We start from the raw sequence: 23,408 nt of genomic DNA, 5'->3' as shown, positions 1-23,408 counted from the left end.
TTTTTATTTAACTTTCAAAAAGAAAAAGAAAAGAAAATTGTGATTCACGTCCAAGCTGAGGTAAGAACACACACCGCGCATGCGTTCATACTTGTAAGCTCATAACCTTATTTTTAGCATTTCCGCCGAGGCATTCACAGATGTCAAAATAAATGTCTCGAGTGCTTAACTTGCTCTGCAATCTGTAATTATAGGTAACATATTCTTCCGTGCATTTCTTTAAGACATGACCACGAGACAATTGGAGAATTTTCATGTAAATTAAAAGCTGAATATTTAGTGCTATTAAATGGAATTTAGGTTTATTTATTTAGCACCAATTCAATATGATAGTTGTTTCAAAGCAGTTTGTACTGTAATGTAAAGACCTTACAGTAGTCTAGAAAAAAAACCCAACAATTGAACAACCTAGTATGAACAAGCACTTTGCGATGGTAGGAAAGAAAAACTCCCTTTTAACTGGAAGAAACTTCCAGCAGAACCAGGCTCAGTGAGGTTCAACCATCCACCATGACCAGTAGTGGGGGATTGAAAAGATAAAGGAAGAAAGATAAAAGAAAAGAGAGCATAGAGAGACAAGAAAAAACACAGACTAGAGGAGGGAAGAAGTGATTGGAGAAGAAGTCCTCAGTACACCACAGTGTATTACTTGAAGTTTTACAGCAGTCTGAGCATATTGCAGCATGAATAAGTGATGGATCAGGGTCATCTTATCCAGGCCTTTACCTTATCATCTATAAGCTTTGTCGAAACAAATGTTTTGAGTCTAATATTAAAACTGCAGAGACTCTCTAGAAACTCTAGAAACCACAAATAATCCTGTAGTCTTAGAGGGTGGTGTGATGTTGGGATAATATGGTACTATGCGGTCGTTAAGCTCTGATATGGTATGATATTGCTGTGATGAACACAAGCAAGATAACCTATCAGTGAGTGTAAACGATCAGCAATCATAATATCACTTACAAACTGAAGTTACACTGAATGTGATTTTTTTCACAGTACCTTGAAACCTTTGCAGGATCTTGGAGTGCAATTTTATATTCTATTATATTTTATTTAGTGTTTATTTATTTTTCAATTGAGTTTAATTTTGGTTACTATCCACACTGGGTTTTGTTCTTTTGGTTCATTTACTGTCTAAATGCTGAAACTTTGTAAATATAAAGGCAATCATCTGCACCCCGTAATTTATTTCTATTAAATTTTCGAGTATTGTTAATATTATTATTGTTATCATTGTAAGTAGTAGTATTCGTACTAAAAGTATTAATGAAGCCTTTTTATTGTGAAATCTTAGAATCAGTACTCACCGGAAGTATTTGGCGTTACTCCCTGAGCTCACGCTGCCGTTACAACCGACCGCGCGCTGCTCTGGCTAGCAAGCAAGGAAGATGCTAGACAGAAATGGCGGTGACGGCAAGGCGAACAGCATGAAGTGCTGATGCATTACATAGATCAAAACTTTCGACTGGCAGGACACCGTTGGGCAAATGACAATGACGTCGAAATAGACCACCTTTTGTAGCTGTCAGTAGAAACCTACAACACCTTCCCGGGGGATTCTTCATCTCGTCAGCGGAGGACAGAAAACCTCACCGGGAGCATGGCTTCTTACAGCAACCAGGTAGCTAGCTAGCTGGCTATCATTAGCCTCCAAAACAACTCGTGCAGTCTCTTATTTTTGGACTTCAGATCGCTCTTTGATTCTGCACCATTTTGACCAAAGCTAACGCCACACAATAATTTAATTTTGGTCAGTTGTGTGTTGTTATTTTAAACATTTGGCCTGTCGTGTCATTGAACTGCTGAAGTACTAAAAAGTGCTTGCTAATGCCCCCCCTAAGCCTCATTGGAATACCACCAGCATGGTAACGTGAGCTAACAGGCCCCAGGTCCTTCCATTCAAATGAACCAGCAGTACTTTCCGTTGCAGTTCTTGAGGCGATGACAATCGCTTTTAATTAAACGACACGAAAACTTGCTCAAACAATTGTTCGTGATACTTCGAAGTAATAGTCCACAAATGTCATGTAATATTTCTTAGAGAAAAGTGACCGAAAACTGCTGCGTGTATGCATGGCCCACCTGCTCAGTGCTGCCACAGGCCTGCTGCCATATCTTATTTTTATAACTACCAGTAAGTTATTGGTTTTCTCGGGGTAGTCAGAAAGCATAATAACGGTCTAGTGGAATATTTTGCATGCGATCACTTGGCGTTTATAAGTGTTTCTGGAGCGGTATAACGTTTTCGTGCTGCTCGTTTAGCTTCTAGTATGCTAACTGTTTTGTACAGGTGGTGTGCTTGGACTTTGCTGTCTGTCCGCTAGCTAGTTAGCCAAATACACATTCGACAGTATGGGCCTTCGTTGATAGCGAAGAGTTACTTGATATGGAAACAATGAGGATCAGGGTTGAGCTTGCACGCTGCTTACAGAGCCACCGTCCACGTGACTGAGCTTGGATTGGAGGTAACCTAACAAGTTTGGTGTTATTTCTGGAAAAGCTAGCTGTCATGTTGGAAGGCCCATTTTGAGGTCTAGTTTTACATGAAGAAACACGCCAGGTCTCTAGTCTACTAGTAAGAGACTGAATTAAAGTTTAACTAGAGAAGAAAAAGCTCATATAGTAAAAATTAATCAGAAATGGAGTCAAGTGAAGTGTCGAGTTCTAACTTTTTTTAAGAAACGGAACCTGGCTAACCACTGTAGTAAGGGAAATCTGCTGTACTAAAGTAATTCTGCATGCTTTCAACTTTCTTCCTGGCTTCTAAATTGAGCGTTTCTATTGGTTCACTCTTTATTAAAGTGAAAGTTTCAGGGGAAAACCGGCTGAACATCTTTTTTTTCCCTTTTAATTTACATGTCAATATTTGGTGAAATAAATTCTCATAACTGAACTGACTGATACAGCGTTGCATAGTATTTTTTTGGTTTTTGTTAGTATGAATAGCATAGAGTGAATAGTAATGCATGGAAGCTTTCACAAACGCTCTAATTTAGTGTTTTCCAGACTGTGCTCCACAGCAACGGTAACCCAGCAGATCTGGAGCATCGTCAACTATTTCATTGGGTCTGCTTTCCTCTGTTTGTCACCACTTTTACTCTGTTACAAAACCCCTCATTTTAATAGCCATCCCTCTGTAAAGTAGTCACAGAAAGCAGGCGACTGAAAGGTTTGCTGTTGATTTATTCTGTGAAATTGCTGAGTAAAAATACTAACACTGGGGCTAAAATTGGTCGATAAACAGGTGAGGCAGTAAAAGACATATGAGCACCAGAAGGGACAGCGGTCTTCTGAGTAGAAGTTTAGCAAACAGGTAATTCTGGAAATGCTTATCAATTCTTCTGCACTGGGAGATAAAGGCAGATAGTGTTCTGCTTGTGGTAAGTCATCTTGTTAATGCATAATCTACCAAATGTGACACTTCAAATTAACATACCATTATTGCGCCTTTATTTTAGCTTATTAGTAAAGTTGAGCTAGTTTGAAAACTAGTTAAAGGATTTCAGTGATTATATTTTATTTTTTGGGGTGGGGAGGTAATTTTATTTGGGATTGTATTGGTTTTTGGTTTAGTTTAATAACCTCTAAGACAGTTAAAGTAAGACCACTGCTGTCTCTTAATTAAAAAAAGGGAATACATTTAAATTACATGAATATTTAAACCTTTTATTCTGATAGTCTTGTTATGATATTCTGTCAAAAAAGTGTATTTTACCACTGTCAATGTAGACATCTGAGTCAGGGTTTTCTAAAGTTGTCTTGACCACAAAAAGCCTTACATCTCTGCTGAAATACCATCATTAACCTTAAGCTGTAGTTCAGGGGTATAGGCATGGTAGCATTTATTGCTTGTGTAAGTACAACATGTTATAACACCATAAAGATCTTTACACAGTGATGGCTATTTTTCATTTCTGAACACGGGAACTGTATTTTATTTATCTCATCTCCTTGTATCAGCAAGGCTGTGTAACCAATGGCCTTCCCTTTAGATCTTACTCATCGACTGTTAGAGATTAAAAAAAGCTGTAAAGAAGTTTAAGTATAAACCACATCAGCTTTGTTATTGAGGGATTCCAGTAGTTTGATCCCTGTTTTGAAATTAGCATGTGTCCCATTAGAGATGTGAAAACTGAAAACACAAAAAAATCCATGATTGGGAAACAGGAAAGAAAAACAAAAAGAAAATGCCAGCTGTAAAGATTAGTTATCAGAGTAACTTTACTTTTATCAACAACTATTGGCCGATCTACATGATTATGTGACATAGTGATAGCAGAGGGCCATTTATCAGCAAATTATTTAGTCCACTGTTATTAGTTCAATTGAGACTAAAGATTAGAAACTCTTCTCAATGTGACACATTAAAAATGTAGCAGCATCAAACTTTAAGCATCTTAAAAATGAATGTAAAAATAAATCTGCACCTTAAAAACATTTTTCACTGAGTGAGTTTAGCTGCCATTAATCTGGAACTTGTCCTTGGGATGATTAATATCGGGGGCCCACAGGATGAAATTGTTTAATTGTTTTATCTTCCAATGGGAATCAGAATGTTCAAATAAGTCCTCATATTAATTAAAAAGGAATATGTGCCTGTGTTATGGTTTAGTCTGCTGTATCAGAAAATTGAAAGTGTTCGCACATTTATGAGCAGTTGCTTTTGCCTGAGAGCAGACGAAATGATTGTAACGCCGTTATTTGTCCCAATTTTTAATAATTTTTTTTTAATGGTTTGTAATTATTGCCACCCTTTTACTACATCACACTACCAGGCAGGCACAGGCATGCTCAGCAAACTCATTGAAAAACTAGTCTGACCTTATTTGTACTGGCACTGCAGCATTTTTATGTTCAGCCAAGTTGCCCATTAATAACTCCACAGATCAGTTTAGGTAAACAAGCCTGTGCTTAGAATAAAACAGATTGTTTGCGCGACATCAGTTTTAGGATTGTCGTAGTACATATCTGTATATTTCACAGCACTGACATCATTTTAAATTTAAATTTGTGAACCACACTATCGCTAATAGTCAGTCACCAATAGTGAAACTCACTAAAGTCTATAAATCACCTTATCTTTCTAGTCTTATTCTTACTTATGATTACTTATTCTTCTTGCTTCTTATTCTTGGCTCTTTCTTGTTTGTGTGATGTCGTCATTAAATTGTGCTAAAATCATACAGATGGCTAATTTGTTGTAATCCGCAGTCCAAACGATCAGCAAGGGAAGCTTAGTGTGGTACGTGTGGCATGCCTGCAGAAAGGAGCAAAGGGACATTCTTTCTGTTGTGATTGTATTAGCCGTCCTGAGGCCGCTGGATCATGGCTGGCTGTTTGTCGCTTGTAGTGCCATTTCAGCAATGTGGGCCCTCGCGTGGGGCCTCGTTTGCAAAAAGTTGTATATGCTTGAGCTGCAGTTTCTTTTCTCTGTGACTACCCTTTCACTTTCCACTGTTTATTGCACCGAAAAGATTAACAGCATGGCTAGTGAGTCCATTTTACCTTTTTTAAGTTGCGTGGGCCCTTCAGTGGCTCAGTGGGTTTTTTTTTTTGTTTTGTTTTTTTTTTCCTCTCAAGGTATAACGCACAATTATAGTTGATGTCGTGGTGATTCTGTGGAAAATGAATTAATAACACTGTAAGCAACATCAGAAAACAGCAGTGTAGTAAAAACATGACAAATAATGTTGGTTTTTATACAGTCCGCCAAACTTCATCATCAGAGGGTGCATGACGAAGCGCTGCGTGAAGATTTCTAAGCCTTCTAATTTATTTTGCCTGCATCCACTACACATAATATGAACCCCTGCTACCATAGACCTGGCTTCATTTGAAGGTGGTTGTAGTGTGTGCAGTGAGTAATATTGTAGTTTGATTGTTTTTGGTTAATCTAATAAAATGAGTTAACTTTGAAGTCTTAATTTCAAGTTCATAAATGCAGCTTTCCATAAGTGCATATATGAACTTATGGAAAGCTGCTGGCTGAGCAGCTGACTATTCATTTAAGTCTAGCTGGTTGCTTTATTAAAATTTCAAAATAGTAAACTTCTAACAGTTTTAATTTTGCAATGCATATACATTTTTTGATACCTGAAATATCAACTTCAAAAACAATTCGAAGATGATCATAGATTTTATGTTAGTGCCACCTCCTCGTGTTCTGTGTGTGTGTGCGTGTACGCGCCCGCTTGACTGATGAATGTTTAATGGCATGTAGTGTCTTGAACTGATGGAACCTACCTCACTACAAGTGTTAATTTGGTAAACACAGGTGACACAACTTGTTGATTATAACAAGGTCAGTCTGAGAAGTAGGGATGGGAATCACGAACCAGTTTTTGTAGAAAACTGGTTCCCAGTAGTCAATTTCCTTGAAATTGTTAGTCTGCTTGCCTATCAATAATGCTTATCCGTTCTTGCACTCGCACTACAATCGGCTGATTTCAGTTTGTGTGTCAGAGATGGAAAATAGCAATGGTAATGACTTTCAAAATGGAGCCGGTGAAAATGGAATGACAATTGATAAATGAATCGAATGATAAGTGATATTGATAACGGAATCGGAATGGCTAAATTCTCATCAGTTCATATGCCGTCAGTGATGGATTCTTTCCTCTGCTCTCTGTTTCACCATGTCTGTGTGTGTCAAAGCAGAAGCAACTAACTCAGCTACACTAATAAGTAAAGTGAAGATACTATTATATAAGGGGAGTGGGTGGTATAGGTGGAAAAATATGTTTAATTCAAATCCCAGTAATCTTGTGTCACCTCAAAGCAGGCACATGTGTTAAAAGCAGTCCGTGAAGTTACATTAGAGGCCTGCTTTGGCTTGTTTTAAGTACAACAATGCTTTATATGATGCCTAACGGTTAACACAAAGCATTCAAAAGAATGCTTTGTGTTAACCTTTAACAAACTGACAAACCTACTTCACCTAGATAAAACAGGCCTAGATTCAGAGCTGTTTGTGCTCATGGTTTATGTATAACACTGCATGACTCATCAGTTTGCACAGGTTAGCATTGTAAATTGAATGGGTGATGAAGGACTGCTCTGTGTGCCCTAATACCTAGATTTTGAAATGACGGCACCTTTTGATTGCATTCCAGTTATGAGGTTGAATAACCTGTCTACAGTGAACACTGCTTAAAAATTTTTCCCCTTGATTTTATATTAATGAATAATCTGAAAGTTCTTGATTGTTTTTAACTTTTTTAATTTTATTTTATAGTGTATTTTATTCCATTGTCTTTCCTTTTCAGTTAATGGTTGTATTAATTTTGTTCCCACAGTACATCTTTGGGGAATTCAGCCCTGATGAGATCAATCAGTTTTTTGTGACTCCACGATGTTATGTTGAGGTAAGCAGATTGGTCCAGAAAAAGCAGTAGTGGTCATTATTCCATTAATAAGTCATTATTAAATTAAAGAGAAAGAATTACATTTATTTTTGAGTAGTCGTGTTGGCCTCGTCAGGATATCCTCTCAATGGAAACAGCAAGGTTTCTGGAGAAATATAATTAAAATAAATTTGCTTAACAGTAGCCCTAATAGTCTGAAATCAGGGCTTCAGGATTACTGAAATTGACCATTGAGCCAAAATGCGCATATCTGGTAAATGGTAATTCTACACTTGAAAATGGTCTTAAGATATCAGTCATGCCTATTTTAAGTATTACTTTTGTGGTTACCTGCTGGGTCTTTATCACAACTTCTATTTTCTCTCTCTTTGCAGCTTCCTCCGTTCAATGACAAAGTCCAGTGTGTCACTCAGTCTTCTGGTATGTACTTTTAACATAAGCTAATTTCCTACATTTTTTTTAATTATTCAACATCAAAATACTCTAAAGTAGACATGGGCTGACTGTTCTCCTGCTCTTAGTTGGCATCAAGTTGTTTTTCAGAGCAGGACTAAATGTATGGCTGAAGCCCAGGTATAGCTGATCTGGCTTGCCTTGCAGGAAGATGCTTTTCCTGTCATTTATTTATTTTTATACATTTGTGCAATATTGTTTGAAACGGTTTATAAATTCCACTAAATCTTGACCCTCCCCACCACCACCTTTTTTTTTCTTTTTTTTTTTTTGCCCACCAAAATCAAAAATGTTAGAGCAGCCACCTTTCTTTCAAATAGTACCTATATGCACATGACAATTGCCTTACCTTGATTTGTATTGATTATTTAGGATCTTACTGCACTCCTGCTGTACCTTTTATTATGGAGTCTATGGGACTGCAGGTTTGCGGTGAGTTGAGGAGTCTGATACCCTCTTGTACGTTTGCTGTAAAACTGAAAATCCAGGTTTCAAAAACTGGTGGCTTTCTAAACTTTTTGCCTGTATTCTTTCTCTTGCCTGTTGGTAAAACCTATAAAGCTTTGCATGCTTAAGGTACTGCGAAGTATCTTATCTTTTCTTGCATATAATACATTTTCACTACTGTAGGTCTCCGTTAAAATAAAATTGAATTGCATTTTAATGACTTACCAATCACAGCTTATTTACTAAGGGCATAGAGATGATTTTATGCGGTTGCTAACATGTGTGTACATGTTTATCCTTACATTGAGGTTTCACTGCTGAATGCATTTTACAGTAATGAAGTGCAATTTCAGTAATACTAACACTAACAGATTCCTCTCATCTCAGTAGAGGGAGTACCTTGTGTTTCAGTGCCCTCTTACCTTCTGCAGGGCATCAGAGATTACATTTGGTTGGCCAATCAGCTGTGTCATGATGACTTGGATGATTTTTTTCTTTCTGATTTGCACTTGCTAATGTTTCACCTTTGCACTTTGCACCTCTCACTGCATAATAACTTACAGTTCAAACTGCTGTGTGACACATTTTATCCAAAAATTAACTTAAAAAAAACCTCATGTATTTGTTTTACATTGTTCTGTATTGCTGAAGTTTCCAACATCTAAAAATGCTGTTAAAAATATTCAGGAAGTAAGGATTATTGATGCGTGTCTGCAGTCAGTTAAGCCAGACTTCCTTTCTATTGACTACCTTTGGTTATCAACCGTATTGTATCCCTTTGTAATCTTTTTTTAAAGTGATTTTAGACACTTGTTAAATCGGACGTCATTGCCTAAATTAAAAAAAACAAACAAGCAACATTTTAATTAAACCTTCAAGAATGATTGAGAAAAATGGTATCTCAAATTGTCAGCAAAATAAACTCAGCTTATAATAAACCATTAGTCAAAACTACTGATTGTCAGCTTGACTTTGAATGTTTTTTTGTAGCAGTTTAACTTGAATAGTTTCAACAGAATATTGATAACATCTGGCCACTGACCACACAGGATTATGCCAAAAATGTTTTTTATTTATTTATTTTTAGTTTATTGGGGTTTTTTTTTTCCTTTCAAATGAGAATCCTAAGTAAGTGAAAGAAGTTTTATCCCCAAGACTATATTGTCCTTCCCAGACCCAATTTTAAGTGTTGAATCCCCCCACTTCTGGAATTTATGTGAGATCAGAAGGAATTTGGTTTGGATTGGACAGCAGTAGTTGTCAAAAATAGGTCTAGAAGAATTTCTTCCTTTTTGTTGGTATCTTTGATCCTGTCAGAGCTCCCACGACCCCCTTGAGTAACGGTTTGCTTGTTCAGGAAAAAGGATTTTACATGACGTTCTGCAGCAAAGTTAGATACCACAGCCTGGTTTTAATATGTAGGAATTAATCAAAACAGTGCTCTGTATTTCTAATTGACTGAAATATTATCTGCAGGAGAAGACTATCAGCACATTGAGTTTGGTGTTGACGAGGTGATGGATTCCAAGGCTGTTGGGGGCAACGATCCTTTATACAAGGTGTCGAGTACCCTAAACCCACAGGCTCCTGAGTTCATCCTGGGCTGCCAGCCGGCCCAGAAAGCTCAACAGACGGCTTCTCCAGTAGCTGATGTCCCTGACGGGGCACACTTCAACTCACTGGATGGACCTGACTCGGAGGCCTCAGCCCTGGACAATCACCAGCCATGCCCGGACATGGACGGACTCCCTGGTAACCTGGGACAGAGAGAGCGAAAGAAAAAGAAAAAACGACCGCCTGGGTACTACAATTACCTGGAACCGTCAACTGGCAGCAACAGCAGCAGCACCAGTACAGCGGATGGGACACCTGTGACAGCACTGGTGAACGGACATGCACTCAGTGGCCCACACCACAGTACTGAGGATGTGGACAGTAAGGCATTGTCAGGGGCTGAACTTTCCACCCCGGGACCCGCCTCCACAGCAACACCAACAGCTGCTGTGGCAGCAGCCAAGTGTGCCCCCACATCCACTGCCAATCAGAGGACTAGTGATAGCCCTGATGACTCTTCTTTGGACTTAGCAAGTGGAGCTGCCTCTTTATCAGATGGCAACAATGCAACTTCCCCCTGTTCATCCTCCTCTCAAAGCAGAGGGATGACAGAGGGACCAAGGACTGCAGATCAGCAGCCAGATCACTTGGCTCCACAGAGCCCTGAACTTTCAGATACTCCACATAGCCCCCTCTCCAAATCACCTCTTCCTACTTCAGCTGCTGTCATCTCTGTCATCACTTCCATTACGACTACTGAACTAGAGGGAGGAGAGATGGCAGACAATGGGGTGGCAAATGGGCTAGCAGAGTCTACCACTCCTGTCAGTGCAGATGGACACAAAGAGGACATTGAGAGTGGGGACCAGGTTCAGCAGGTCATCCCAGAGTCAGCTGCCCAGTCAGTAGTGACAGAGCAGGCACATTCACCTGCCACTCCAGCTGCACCTACTGCCAATCTTCCGAAATCCTGGGCTAGCCTCTTTCACAATTCCAAGCCTCTACCTGGTGGCCCTCAGGCATTTGTGGAGGTAAAGAATGTTGTGGAAGCAGTATCTCCCTCTGTCGCTGTGCCAGAGCAGCCTGAGAAAGTTGGGGAAGTAAAAGAAGGCCCTGTCCATGTATCTGAGGATCCTATGGCCCCTAAACTTGCAGGTATTTTATAAAGAAGCTGATAATTTACCTTCTAAAAACATTCCACCATTACTACTTTTTAATTTGGTGTAAGTTTATAACTTATTTTTTTGCAAAAAGTATGTTCTGCGAAATTCAATCCATTCCACTTGGTGGCAGTGTTGAGGTGATTGTACTGTTCATACTTGTATATCTAACAGAATAAGCTTTTAAAATTGGCATCACTGGAAAGAGTAGGGTATATTTAAAAAAAGAGATACATTTTTGCAGCTCATTATACCTGTTGTATGGTAAGTTTGAGATGCACAGATTTCTCACTGACAGCTTGCTTTAAAGAGAAGTTAAGGGACTGTTGCATTCATTTTCAAGAAATGACCACTAGATGGTGGTGCTACATGCAGAATGGCTATCAGATTTTATTTATTGTTTAAATCATTCCAGTTATTCCTATCAGAGCTGCAGTACGCGTATAAATGATCAACTGCAAGGAGCTGAGATGTGACACCTCATGAATACTTTGTTTTTTTACTTAAGGAAATGAGATAATGATTCAAGATGAGTCACAGCCTCAGATTTCACACAGTGAAACAGCATCTTGAAATGTGTTATTGATCAGAACAGGCTAGAAAAACAGTTTCCCATATGGAGAAGGTTTTTAAAATTTGATTTTACAAGCTGGTAGACAGAATGAAAAATGCAAAATATTGTGGTGTTTCTTGTCCCCAAATCGTATTCAGTGTTTTGCTCTTAACAGTGGTGTGCTGATTGTTTTCTGGGGAGATGAACCTAATTACACTACATTTTGTGGTTGTTGTCTCAGAAGGTTACGGGAACTTACCAGGCTTAATTCGTTTGTCCTCTCTGACACTGGTTTGAGGTAGAACTTAAACACAATCCTGTAAAAGTTCACATATTCAACACACTGTCTCTCTTCTAAGGTACCCTTCAGATATTATGTGTACCTTCAGATAAAACATTCTCATTTCGCGTAGCGTGACAGTGATCAGTCTTTGCCATTTTTTTAGGGAGTAGTTATTCTAGAAGTGTGCAGAAGTACACACAATGCAAGTATGGCACAACATAGCAAAGAAGGTAGACTATAATTATTAATGCATTTACTGTAAGATGGAAATGTATACTCGCTGTTGAGTAGCGGGCATGTTGGTTCCTAAGCACGTTAATGTAAATGTGTTTATTTGATGGTGTTTAGTCTGTACTAGCCACATTTGAACTTAAACAACCAGCCTAGCTTGAAATACACCGGTTTGGAGCCACAGACTAGCTGTTTGTATATATAAAAGTGATTGATTGAAATGGACCAAAAAGAAAAAATAATCAATGTATATATATTCTTTAGCACTGCAGCAAACTACCTTTTTTTTCTGCCTTTTCTTTATATGCAAGTTACTTGGATACTTCACACTTGTGTGCATATCACTGTTCAAAAGTAGTTAGAGGTTGGTAAAATCAGAAATGTAGACCATAATCAGACATGAAACAGTGTCCATTTCTACACTGTAAATATGTATATATTGAAAAAAATACCTTGGTATAATACCCATAGGAAAAAGCTGTTAAAGGGTCGCTGTCTGTGACTGACATGATAAATGAGATGCAATTAACTGACATTTAGTTTTAATTGTGGTAACTTAAAAGTGAGCTCAGTGATTTGACTTGTTATGAAAATGGAGATAATGCCAATTTGTAAAGAAGTAACAATGACTGTACTTATGATTTATTTGTTCTGTCTAAATGTGCATTTGCCTTTGTTGCTTTAGTCTCAGCCAAATTGATGTTTTTTTGTTCTTATTTGTGTGAAACTATGAAACTATTCCCACGTTACCATGGAAGCTGTCTTTTTGAATGACAGTCTTCCTTCCTAGGCGTGGTACAGCAAGACCTTGGTCTTATTCATTAAGTCTCTTATGCTGTTGCCATTTGAGGCAGGAATAGACGAAGAAACAATTGTTTTGATTTATCACTATGACAAATACTTTTTTCATTGTCACAGCTGTGCGAAGCTACCTGTTTAAGAATATTGTGTTTTCTTTGAATCCCCAGAACTTATTGAGAATGTGAAGTTGATACATAAACCAGTGTCTTTGCAGCCGAGAGGACTGATCAACAAGGGAAACTGGTGCTATATCAACGCTGTATCCTTTTCATGCTTCAGTTTTTATTGTTCCTTTGATTTTAACTACTTGGTTGTTAGTTTCTTGATGTTACATTGTTATTAAGCCAAATGGCCCAAGTCTCAGGGCATGTGTGCCACTGTAAAAATATTACTTGGTTGTAATGTTGTTTCAAAACGTTTATAGAGCCTGCTCGTTTGATGGCATTTAGATTGCTAACAACTTAGTTATTCTGAGGTATATCTGGTTCATTTGATATCTTAACATCAGTCGCCTGTAAATGTGATAAGATTTTGCTGACAACAATGCTGTGATTTTGGTGTCTGTTTCTTTGTTTAGTGTTCGGATTGTTTTTTTCTCAAACTGGTGGAAAATTTGAGACTTCTCCCACGTGTATTTTAACTAATTGAATGCAAAAGACATCTCAATTTTAAGACCTTTAAAGACCACCGGGGATTTCCTCAGTTTAAAACTTATTCACACATTTGCATCAAATGCAGATATCTTTAAGTAGCTTGTCATAATACCTTTCCTACACATCATTTTTCACCTTGACTCTGAACACCCAGACTCTACAGGCCCTGATTGCCTGCCCTCCCATGTATCACCTGATGAAGTCAATTCCTCTGCACAATGAAACGCAGAGACCATGCACCTCCACTCCCATGATAGACAACTTGTAAGTAGCATTTCTACAAGTTTATATCTTTTTATTAAAAAGCATCAGCCACAGAGACATCTCAGTTTTTTGTGTCTCTCAGTGTAAGACTGGTGAACGAGTTCAACAATATGCCCGTGCCATCTAAAGCCAAACAGCAGGGTAAGATATTAAGACAGCATGCCCAAAGATATTTGCGTCATTTCCTGTCGGCGTCACTGATGATTTACGATTCCTAACTGTGTTTACAGCTGTTGGAGATAAGGTCACAAAAGACATCCGACCTGGTGCACCTTTTGAACCAACTTACATTTACAAACTCCTCACTCTCATCAAATCAAGTCTTTCTGAGAAGGTAAACCACGGTGTCAGCTTTATATAAACACTGCAAAGCAGCATGTAAGGGTGGTTTTTTTAAAATAACAGTTTAAATGTACTTCTTGTGGGACAGACAGTGCCCACGGGAGGTTTTGTGTTTAAGAAACATTTTAGCAGGACATAAGTTGTTTGCTATTTAACATTCAACCTGCTGATTCAAGTCTGATTCAGTTTTAATTAAGAAAAGAACTCGGATGCACTGAAGGAGATGGTTATCTTCGATATTTAATGAGGCTTCCTTTCATCCTGCCTCTTACTGTGTGCATGCTTCCTTTCTGTTTACCTCAGTGAATGAGTTTGCGTTTTTCTTTTTAATGTCTGCAAGATTTTTATTTGACTTTAGGCATTCTTTGAAGAGTTAATGTGGCTGATGTCCTTATGCTTTAATCTCAGGGTCGACAAGAGGACGCGGAGGAGTATCTTGGGTTCACGCTCAATGGATTGCACGAGGAGATGCTAGCATTGAAGAAACTAATCTCGCCTCAGGAAGAGAGTAAGTAGCTTGTCTATGAATAACATATGCCAGGTAAAGTCTAAGCGTGCTTTGCCCTTTTTTGAGTATGTTATCTTTAGAATAACTTCCCTAGTGTTGGCCTAAATTAATTATAAATAGAAACAAAAAGCTAGTATTGCAGTATGTTAAATCATTTCCCTCTTTTCCTTTTTCTATTTTTTTATTGTAAGCTGAAATCATTTAATTGACTTTTGCCAAAATGGAAAAATGGCTCAGAGCGGAAACTTCACATCCAGCTTGGTCTGGGCAGAGCTGCTGCTACTGAGAGAGCCTGAAGTGCCTGAGTGAAGCTGTGGACATATTCTCATGCCTTCATCATTAGACCAAACATTATAACAATTCTGATAACTTTACAACCAAAGGCCAAAGGACTGCTAGCTAAGCTTTGACATGGAAATTGTTCCGGAGTTTACAGTTAACCTTTCGGCCGTTTTTACAAAACGCAGCCAAACCGTAGACTTATTTAATGTGTTGTTAGTTTGCTGGCAGCCACCCATATGCGGGGGTGTTTTTCACAGGTATTGTGGAGCTCTTCCCATCACAAAATGACTTAATGACTGTTGATATAGCACTTTTATTTATTTATTTTTATTTTGAAAGTAGCACTGGCAATTGTCCAGCAAATGAGAATCTACTCAAATGAGAGCCAATCCAAAACCTATAGCCCTATAGTTCAGAATGGAAGATATTTGTACTGATCCCAGTTAAGACGGCTTAGTTTTAGAAGAGATTTTGCTTTCATGCACTTTAAAGATCAAATAGCTGTTCTTCAGAGTGGTTTACATTTATGTTTTTTTAACAGAAGCTCCCACACCTAATGGGCCAGAGTCCGAGCCAGGTGTGGAGGAGGATGGTGCTGATAAGGAGGAGGAAGGTAGTGAGGATGAGTGGGAGCAAGTGGGTCCCCGAAACAAGACTTCGATCACTCGCCAAGCTGACTTTGTCCGCACACCCATAACTGATATCTTTGGTGGACACATCAGGTACATGTCAGATTGCTGTGAAACCCTCTGTATAGGAAGAAGTTCTGATTAAACTTAATAATGTTGCATTGTCTTGGTTCCTGTTATACACCAATCAAAAATTTCTATCGGCTCCATCTGCGAGTCCTCAGCTGGTTACTGGGTTAAAGTTTTTGACCTCGTTTCATGGTGACATCACAAATTAGTCATCCACCCCCAGTTTTTTCCAGCTTTTCTCCAGCACGCACCACAGCACTTCAGAATGACAGCCCATGTGGGTCAGTGCGGTCAAAAGTCTCGACAGCATGACGTGGGGCAACCATCCACAAACAAAGGTCTTAACTTTCAGACAAATTGGAAAGTTAAGAATCTGCGGCTGTTGCCTGACTAAATAATATGTTCTGCGAGGTTCTGGTCTGGCACGGTGATGGTGTACACTGGTTGCACAGTGTTTTAAATGTCCTTAAGGATTTTTTTTTCTCCGAAATGGTTGTGAGAGAAACTGAATATAAGCATGTGTTTACAGAGTGGTGGGTATGCCCACAGAGCTTGGCTATAACCCATCTACTTCTTTTAAACCGCTGTTCAGAGAAATTGGTTTGACTTGGGGAATTACAGCAGTAATCATTAGTAGAATATCGTCTTTCTTGAATTTAAAGGTTTAATTAAATGACTTGCATGATTATAGTGAAAGCTGTAAACTGCAAAACAAACTACTGATGCCCTCTGAGTAGTTTTAACAGGAATTTCAGAAAGTGGTTAGAAAGTGCATCGTAATTTATTTGAGCTGATGTTGTATGTTTTGACTACTGAGAGGTAATATTATTAAAAATCTTGCTGGTATTGGTTTACAATTCTAACAACTGGCTGTTTTGCTTCTTTCTTAGATCGGTGGTGTACCAGCAAAACTCTAAAGAGTCGGCCACTCTGCAGCCATTCTTTACCCTGCAGCTGGACATCCAGTCAGACAAGATCCGCACTGTCCAGGAGGCTCTCGAAACCTTGGTGGCTCGAGAGTCAGTCCAGGGTTACACTTCTAAAACCAAGCAAGAGGTATTAGAAAAGTAAACTTTGATGGCATGTTTCAGTTCAGATCGGTGTTGCGTTGCACTTTTGTGATATCGAATTCCATTTTTTTTCCCCTTTCTTTTTTTCTGTTAAAGCAGACTTTAACAGAGCACACAAAATAACGTGATGGTCTTTTTGTCCTGAAATGTTACTTTGGTACTTCTGAAAGCCAGAGAATATAAAAACACGAATTGTTGCTTTGAACGTCTTAGCTGATTTTATTTCTAGCAAAATGTTAAAGCCTTGCTTTGTGTTCACTTTTTTGAAAAGTTTTATTTCTACAGTTAGTTTTGTAACTGTGAAACTGTATTATTTGATGTGCATGGTAAATTCTGCGACTGCTCACTGTTCTTGTTGTTGCTTTCAGATTGAGATAAGCCGAAGGGTTACTCTAGAAGAGCTGCCCCCTGTGCTGGTGCTCCATCTCAAGAGATTTGTTTTTGAAAAGTCTGGAGGCTGCCAGAAACTGACAAAGAATATTGATTACCCCGTTGACTTGGAAATCAGCAAAGGTATGGCTAGATCAACACTCCACTGAGGTGTCAGTGTCATTGCAAGGCCTTTAATTCGACTTACTTACTCTATACATGTGCCAGTGTTATACTTGGTTCATGAACAGCACACAGTGCCCTTAAGAGTTGATCCAGATAATTGGTGTGCACCATAACAATGCAGAATGACAAAGGTTGAGAAGTGTATATTGTTTTTTTTTTGTTTGTTTGTTTCAAGCTTTTAGAATTAATGTAAAAAATGTGGTTTTTAAAGTGAAATTGAGTTTATACTGTGTTGTAGTCAAATATGCCACAAGTGAATGTGCTAAAATTGAGCTTACAGCTGCAGTTTATACCATCAAATTATGACATTTCAACTTCTTAATTTGACAGAAATTGTGCAAACTCAGATGTGTTTCCAAGTGACTTTTCAGACCTCACTGCTTGTTAATTACAGCAACATCAGCATGATTTTCATTAAAGACTGTCAATTTTCACATTGCAACAGTAAAACATGGTGCAGAATGTTCTGTTTTGGTTTTTTTTAGTCCTGGTTTAAGCAGTCATTAAAAACATCATGGTCTAATTAGTGGATTTTCTTTCAGATCTTTTGTCCTCTGGAGTGCGAAGCAAAGTTGTGAAAGGCCAAAGAACTTACAGGCTCTTTGCAGGTTTGTGTTTTGTTAATTTGGGCCATATTGTTTTTATATCTGCTGCATAATGTTGTAATTAAGCTTTATTTTGTAATCTGTTGTCACTCTGGGAGTTAGTAATTCGTTGTGATGCGATTCCACTGACCACGAAATAACAATGCTGCCAAGGGTGAAAAAAGATTGCTGTTCTGTCTTGTTGAACCTCAGCTGGTTCTTTCATTTCACGCCAGGAAATTATTTGGGATAGTAATACAAAAAACACAAACATCACCCAGCTCAAGCAAAAGCCACATTAAACATCCTGTTTTATTTTCAAGTGTTGAGCAATATTCAAAATATGAAAAATGCACAAACAACTGTCAATAACAAGCTCGAGCTTGGAATGGTTTAAGTTCTGCTTTATCCGTAATATGTCAGAAATAGATTTAGTGATTAGGATATCAGGAACATACAGTCATGTTAAAAAAATTCAAAGGTTATATCAGGGAACAAAGTCATCTTCCTTAGCGGGTTTTAAAATTGGGTAAATACAGCCTCAACAACATCATTTCACACAGTGTCATTTTTTTAGTTAATTAAAGCCAAGCTAAAAATGCAGGAGTGAAGCTTAAATACATCTTTACCGCTCTCAAAGGAATTAAGAGGGTAAATAGCAGCCAGGTGCAACTGATCATCAGCAACACCTCAGTAAAAGCAGACATTTTGGCAGTTTGCTGGTCTGCAGCATTCAGGCGCGTGTTTGCAAAATACCACAATCTTGGGAGTGGGTGTTCCAGCGAATTCACCCCAAGGCCCGGCCTTGTAATTCTCAGAAACTGCAGGTTAACCAAGAGTTAAATCATTTGTAGTTAGCATGTTAAAACTGAACAAGTATGACTGGTTTGGAAGGTTTGCCAACAGAACGCCTCTTCTCTCTATAAAGAGCGCGGCAGAACAGCTTAGGTTTGCAAAGTTGCATCTGAACAAACCACAACACTTCTGGAACAATGTCCAATGAACATTGTTTGACCACAATGCAGGGCACCACGTCACTGAGTCAACCAAGAACTGATACAGATTCCTGTGCCTTCCAAAGTATTCTAGAATCAAATGTTAGGCCATCTGACAGGGACTCCTAGATTAGGCAATGCAACAGGATAATGTTCCCAACCACAGCAGCAAATCTACAATAATGACTGAAAAATAAGAGAATCGGGGTGTTTTAGTGTTCCAGTCAAAGAACAGGCCTGAACCCCATTGAAATGTTGTGTGATGTGACCGTAAATGAATGCCCGCAAACCTAAATGAACCAAAGCAAACACAATTTCCAACCATGTGAGAGAATGAAGCTGATACATAAAGCTGCTTATGCATTTTTGGTTTATTTATTCTTAAATATATGAGGAGACATTGTAATATGTTTGGGTTTTTTGATGATCCGAGGTTGTACTTTCCTAATTTTTATAGCAGTACCAGGCTAAATGAGTTCTATTACATCCTGACACTTTGTTTTCAACATGACATGACATGATATATATATGTGCTACTAGATATATGTATGTAGATGTACTGTAGGTATAGTGTATTCTTTACGCTACACCAATGTGCTGATCACCTGATCTTTATTGGCTTGCTTTTACTTAAGAATTGCTGGCACTACAGTGCCCAACATTGAAGTCATGGATGAGTAATACCTTAAATAAAATTTTCCACTTTTCTCCAACTTCACCAGTTGTGTATCACCATGGAAACAGTGCGACAGGCGGTCATTACACCACGGATGTCTTCCACATCGGTCTTAACGGCTGGCTGCGCATTGACGACCAGACAGTGAAGGTCATCAACCAGTACCAGGTGGTGAAGCAGACTGCAGAGCGCACCGCCTACCTGCTGTACTACCGTCGCGTCGACCTGCTGTAGACACACACGCACATCCCAACGTACATGCAAGATACCCTGAATATATTCACAAACACACACAGAACATGCATCCTCAATGCACTCGTTGACAGTACATCTACACACGACACAAAGACACACAAAACTAATGAACAGGAACACTGCCTAACTTGTTCTCTTGCAAGATTTTCCTCTTCTTCCCTCCTGTCCCCGCTTTCCTGAGAACCAGCTTTTCCAACACCTTTTTCCTCGTCTCCTTTTTTTCTTCTCCTTTTCTGAAGAAGAGAGGCAAGCTGCATTCACAAAGATTTCCCTGTGACTGCTCTCTTCTCTGTGCACCACTGCTGTGTTTTGAGTTCCTCTTTTTTGATTTATTTTTAAAGCAGCAAGGAAGGACTGTTGAATAGGCAGACAGATTGGGGTTGCAGGTTAGGACCTGAGACTCACCTCTGACTGAGCCCACAGCTCGGCTCAAACAGTGGACTCGCTCATGCAAGAAAAACTATCCACCACGGGCTGCAAATGGACTATCAGTGTTTGCCTTTTTAGTTAAGGGGGAACTGTTGGCCTAGTGAATTTGCAGCAGTTCAAAAGCCTGTTAATTGCCCTCGTGCATTGAAAAGGCCCAGCACCAGCATTATCACAAGTCTCTCCTCCCAAGGCCAGATTTCTTCTTTGCCACCACCACAACCACCACCAACTCCTTCTCCTCCGTTTTGTCACTTTTATGATGCTTTTTAAGTCTACTGGAGCCATCAAAAACATCGGGGGGCGGGAAGCGAGTTGGGAATGGGAACTGAACGTTTTTGCTTTTGAGATCCTTCTTATGTTATTCGGGTTTAGATTTAGGGGGTAAAAAAAAAACTACAAAATATTAATGAGCTTTAGAACTTAATAAGCTTCTGTGCACAAAATATAAACTGATTGATTACAATATGACAGTAAAATGCATATTTTACCAATATTTAGATTCAAATGTAAAGGAAAAAAGTCTAAGGTCTAGCTGACTGAATGCCTGTTTGGGTTCTGAAGGAATGTGCCTGTTTTTTTTTGTTTTTTGTTTTGTTCTTTTAAGACTCAGTTCTTGCACTGGAGAAGTGGCAGCCAGTTAAGACAGATCCCACTGCAAACCCCACCCTTGTACATTTTCTTCTCCTATCATGATTTTTAATTGTTTGTCTTTTTTTGTGTAAAGGTTCCATCTGTGTACTGGTGGCTTATCAGTGTAGTTTTGAGCCACACCAACTTCCTTAACCCCCAACTCAGCAGAAAGCAGGGGGGCTGCCTTAGGTTCATTGTGTGACGTTTTTCCACTCAGTGTACGAGTCTAACCCTAATCAGGCAGCGACTGCAAGTCTAATGTAAGTGAAGAGTAAAGGGAATGTACCTGACACCTGTGTATTTACTCTTTTGTGGCTCCGTGTCTCCTCACAGTGGAGGGAGGAAAACTGAGTGTTGCGGGGAAGTGGGACAACATCTGCGCTAAGCTCTGCATAAAGACCCCAGGCATGCACATAAAAGGAGCGCTAGTATTTGCTTTTGTTGAAGATGATTTTCTTTTCTTTTGATGATTTCACTTATTGTGATGATTTTTGTTTATGTCACTAAAAATGTTAGGTTTATTTCTTTTCTGTTTTACTTCGTCATTGATCATTTATCGGATGTCCTAATGCTCTTGCTCCCTTCAGAACAATATGCTTGCATTTAAGTTGGTTTGAAAAGAAATTACAGCGGCTAAAGCACAACAAATAAAATTGAACTAGTTCTTTGCTTGAATTTTATTTCAATTTATGTCATGTTGAGGTTTTTTTTTGTTTTTTGCTCAAGGCCCATTTTATTCCAACCACCATTGTCAGTATCTCAGTATTAACACAGCAGCACAAGTATTTTCACATGATTTTATACAATAAGAACTGGGGACATAGGCGAGATAGTGGTTAACCATTTCCCTGCCTCCGATCAAAGAAAAGCTGCAGTGTAATGACATTTATTTTCTTTTATTTTAAGAGCTTTGTGTGAATTTAATAAGTTTCTTGAAACAGGAATCAATGAGAAAGTTGGTTCCTATCTTTAAATTAAAGTTTAGTAACATAGTAACATTTTTCAAAATTACACACTAGATTTAAAGTATTTTAGCATCGTTACGTGGTGAAAATATTGATTAAAGGTCCTTGTAGGTTTCCAAATCAGAAGCCTTCCCCACGTGAAACCAAAGGTCAACATTATATATAGGCCCTACCGCCTACCATTCACTTTATATCCTACCATTTTTCATTCAAAGTCTCGTTGCCATTTCTCATCACAGTCCGCTGATTGTCACACACAGGGAATGGCATGCTGCTTAGATAGTCAGTACATCCTAAAATCTTTCACCATGGTTCAGTCTTGCCGCTGGCTTCGTAGTCATTTCTGCACACATTGTGACATTGTTGATTTGCATTCTTTCTTTTCCCTTTTTAAAGAATGTTTGGATGATGGGACTTTGGAACAGATGGCTTATGCTTTCAGTTGTATAGTTTTTATCTCGGTCTCAGATGGCTGGTCAGGAAATGTGCTGGTGAAATGCTTCAATGATGTCTTTCTTTCAGTATGTGCTCCTAACTCTAATGTCTGCTGGGAACTGTTGGGATATTATTGACATAAAAAAAAATCTATACTGTCTTTTAATTTCAAGCCTCCAGCATCTATTTTGTTTATTGTTCAAATAAAGGATTGTGCAAAAAGCAGTTTGCTAATCAAGTGTAGTCTAAAGACTACCTGGCTTTATTATCCACTGAAAACCTTTGCAGCCTCTACTCCGCGGACTGGCTTACAGAAACATGTGCACAATAAACTGAAGAAAAAAAACAAACCCAAAATGATCCACAGAGTCTTGGTCTACCACACATCCTTTAATTGGTCTCTTGTTTCTGTATGTCAACATGTACTATGTAGTATTTGTAGTATGTTATATCTCCCCCTCCTGTGGTCTCACTGGCAGCCTCAGTGCTCTTTAAGGCCATGGCTGCTCTCGCCTCCGTTTGGTTTAATGGGAAGCAGACCCATCATTGAAAAATTTGCAGTGTAAGGGTTTTCTGCCCTTTAGTGTTCTTTACTATTTATTCCTTTCTTACTATAGCTCACTCCTCCACTGCAATGTGGCTTTACTCTGAAATTTACAGTGGAGCGTAAATTTCCATGTTAGAAGGCTACTTTAAGATCTTCCTTATTATAGCCTGAAAAGAAAATGTCACGTTGGAACATCTACAGACAGACCACCTTTACTAACAAAGAGGCTCTCAGCCATGTTTTAGGAATGATGTCGTGCCCTGCTCCTACCTATGTTTTTTATTTTTTTATTTTTTTTATTTTTATAAACTAGGGCCTATTTTTCAACAGCAAGTATTGCACCATTCAATACCAGATCTTAAGTGCAAGAATGCATGGAACTGGGTCAGCACCACATGTTATTTTCTGTAATGTGAGAATATTGTTGGGCCAAGGTGACGGAAGCAACAGGAATTACAGTGATTCTCTTTAGGCAACAAAGTCAAACCACATGTAGTGGAGCAGTTGAGTTTTACCAAACAAACAACTAAACTGTTAACTACAGCGAGGCACATGTTTTGGTAGACAGAAGAACCATTTAAACACTTCAAGCTGCAAACACTACAGGACACATGTTACTACTACTACTACATTCAGCTGCTCCCTTTTAAGGGTTTTCACAGCAGATC

General features: G+C 38.7%; 1 protein-coding gene across 2 annotated transcripts; it reads left to right on the top strand.

Annotated features, from left to right (window-relative positions):
* The first annotated feature begins 1,348 nt into the window (after positions 1-1,348).
* On the top strand, positions 1,349-22,570 carry usp10 (ubiquitin specific peptidase 10). Of its 2 annotated transcripts, XM_063475632.1 has the most exons (15): positions 1,349-1,627; positions 7,302-7,370; positions 7,745-7,790; positions 8,196-8,255; positions 9,747-10,979; positions 13,020-13,111; positions 13,660-13,769; positions 13,852-13,910; positions 14,000-14,103; positions 14,520-14,619; positions 15,443-15,623; positions 16,490-16,655; positions 17,038-17,182; positions 17,767-17,832; positions 19,526-22,570. In XM_063475632.1, the coding sequence occupies exons 1-15, from the start codon at positions 1,607-1,609 to the stop codon at positions 19,711-19,713; spliced, it is 2,640 nt and encodes an 879-aa protein (XP_063331702.1). In that variant the 5' UTR covers positions 1,349-1,606; the 3' UTR covers positions 19,714-22,570. The 2 variants fall into 2 exon arrangements, with proteins under 2 accessions (XP_063331702.1, XP_063331712.1); XM_063475642.1 differs by lacking the exon at positions 8,196-8,255.
* The last annotated feature ends 838 nt before the right edge of the window (positions 22,571-23,408 follow it).

The sequence above is a fragment of the Pelmatolapia mariae genome, linkage group LG1 (assembly GCF_036321145.2).
Source record: "Pelmatolapia mariae isolate MD_Pm_ZW linkage group LG1, Pm_UMD_F_2, whole genome shotgun sequence".
Lineage (NCBI taxonomy): Eukaryota > Metazoa > Chordata > Actinopteri > Cichliformes > Cichlidae > Pelmatolapia > Pelmatolapia mariae.
Note: the sequence above shows the minus strand (reverse complement) of the source record. Positions and strands in the feature narration are given on the sequence as shown.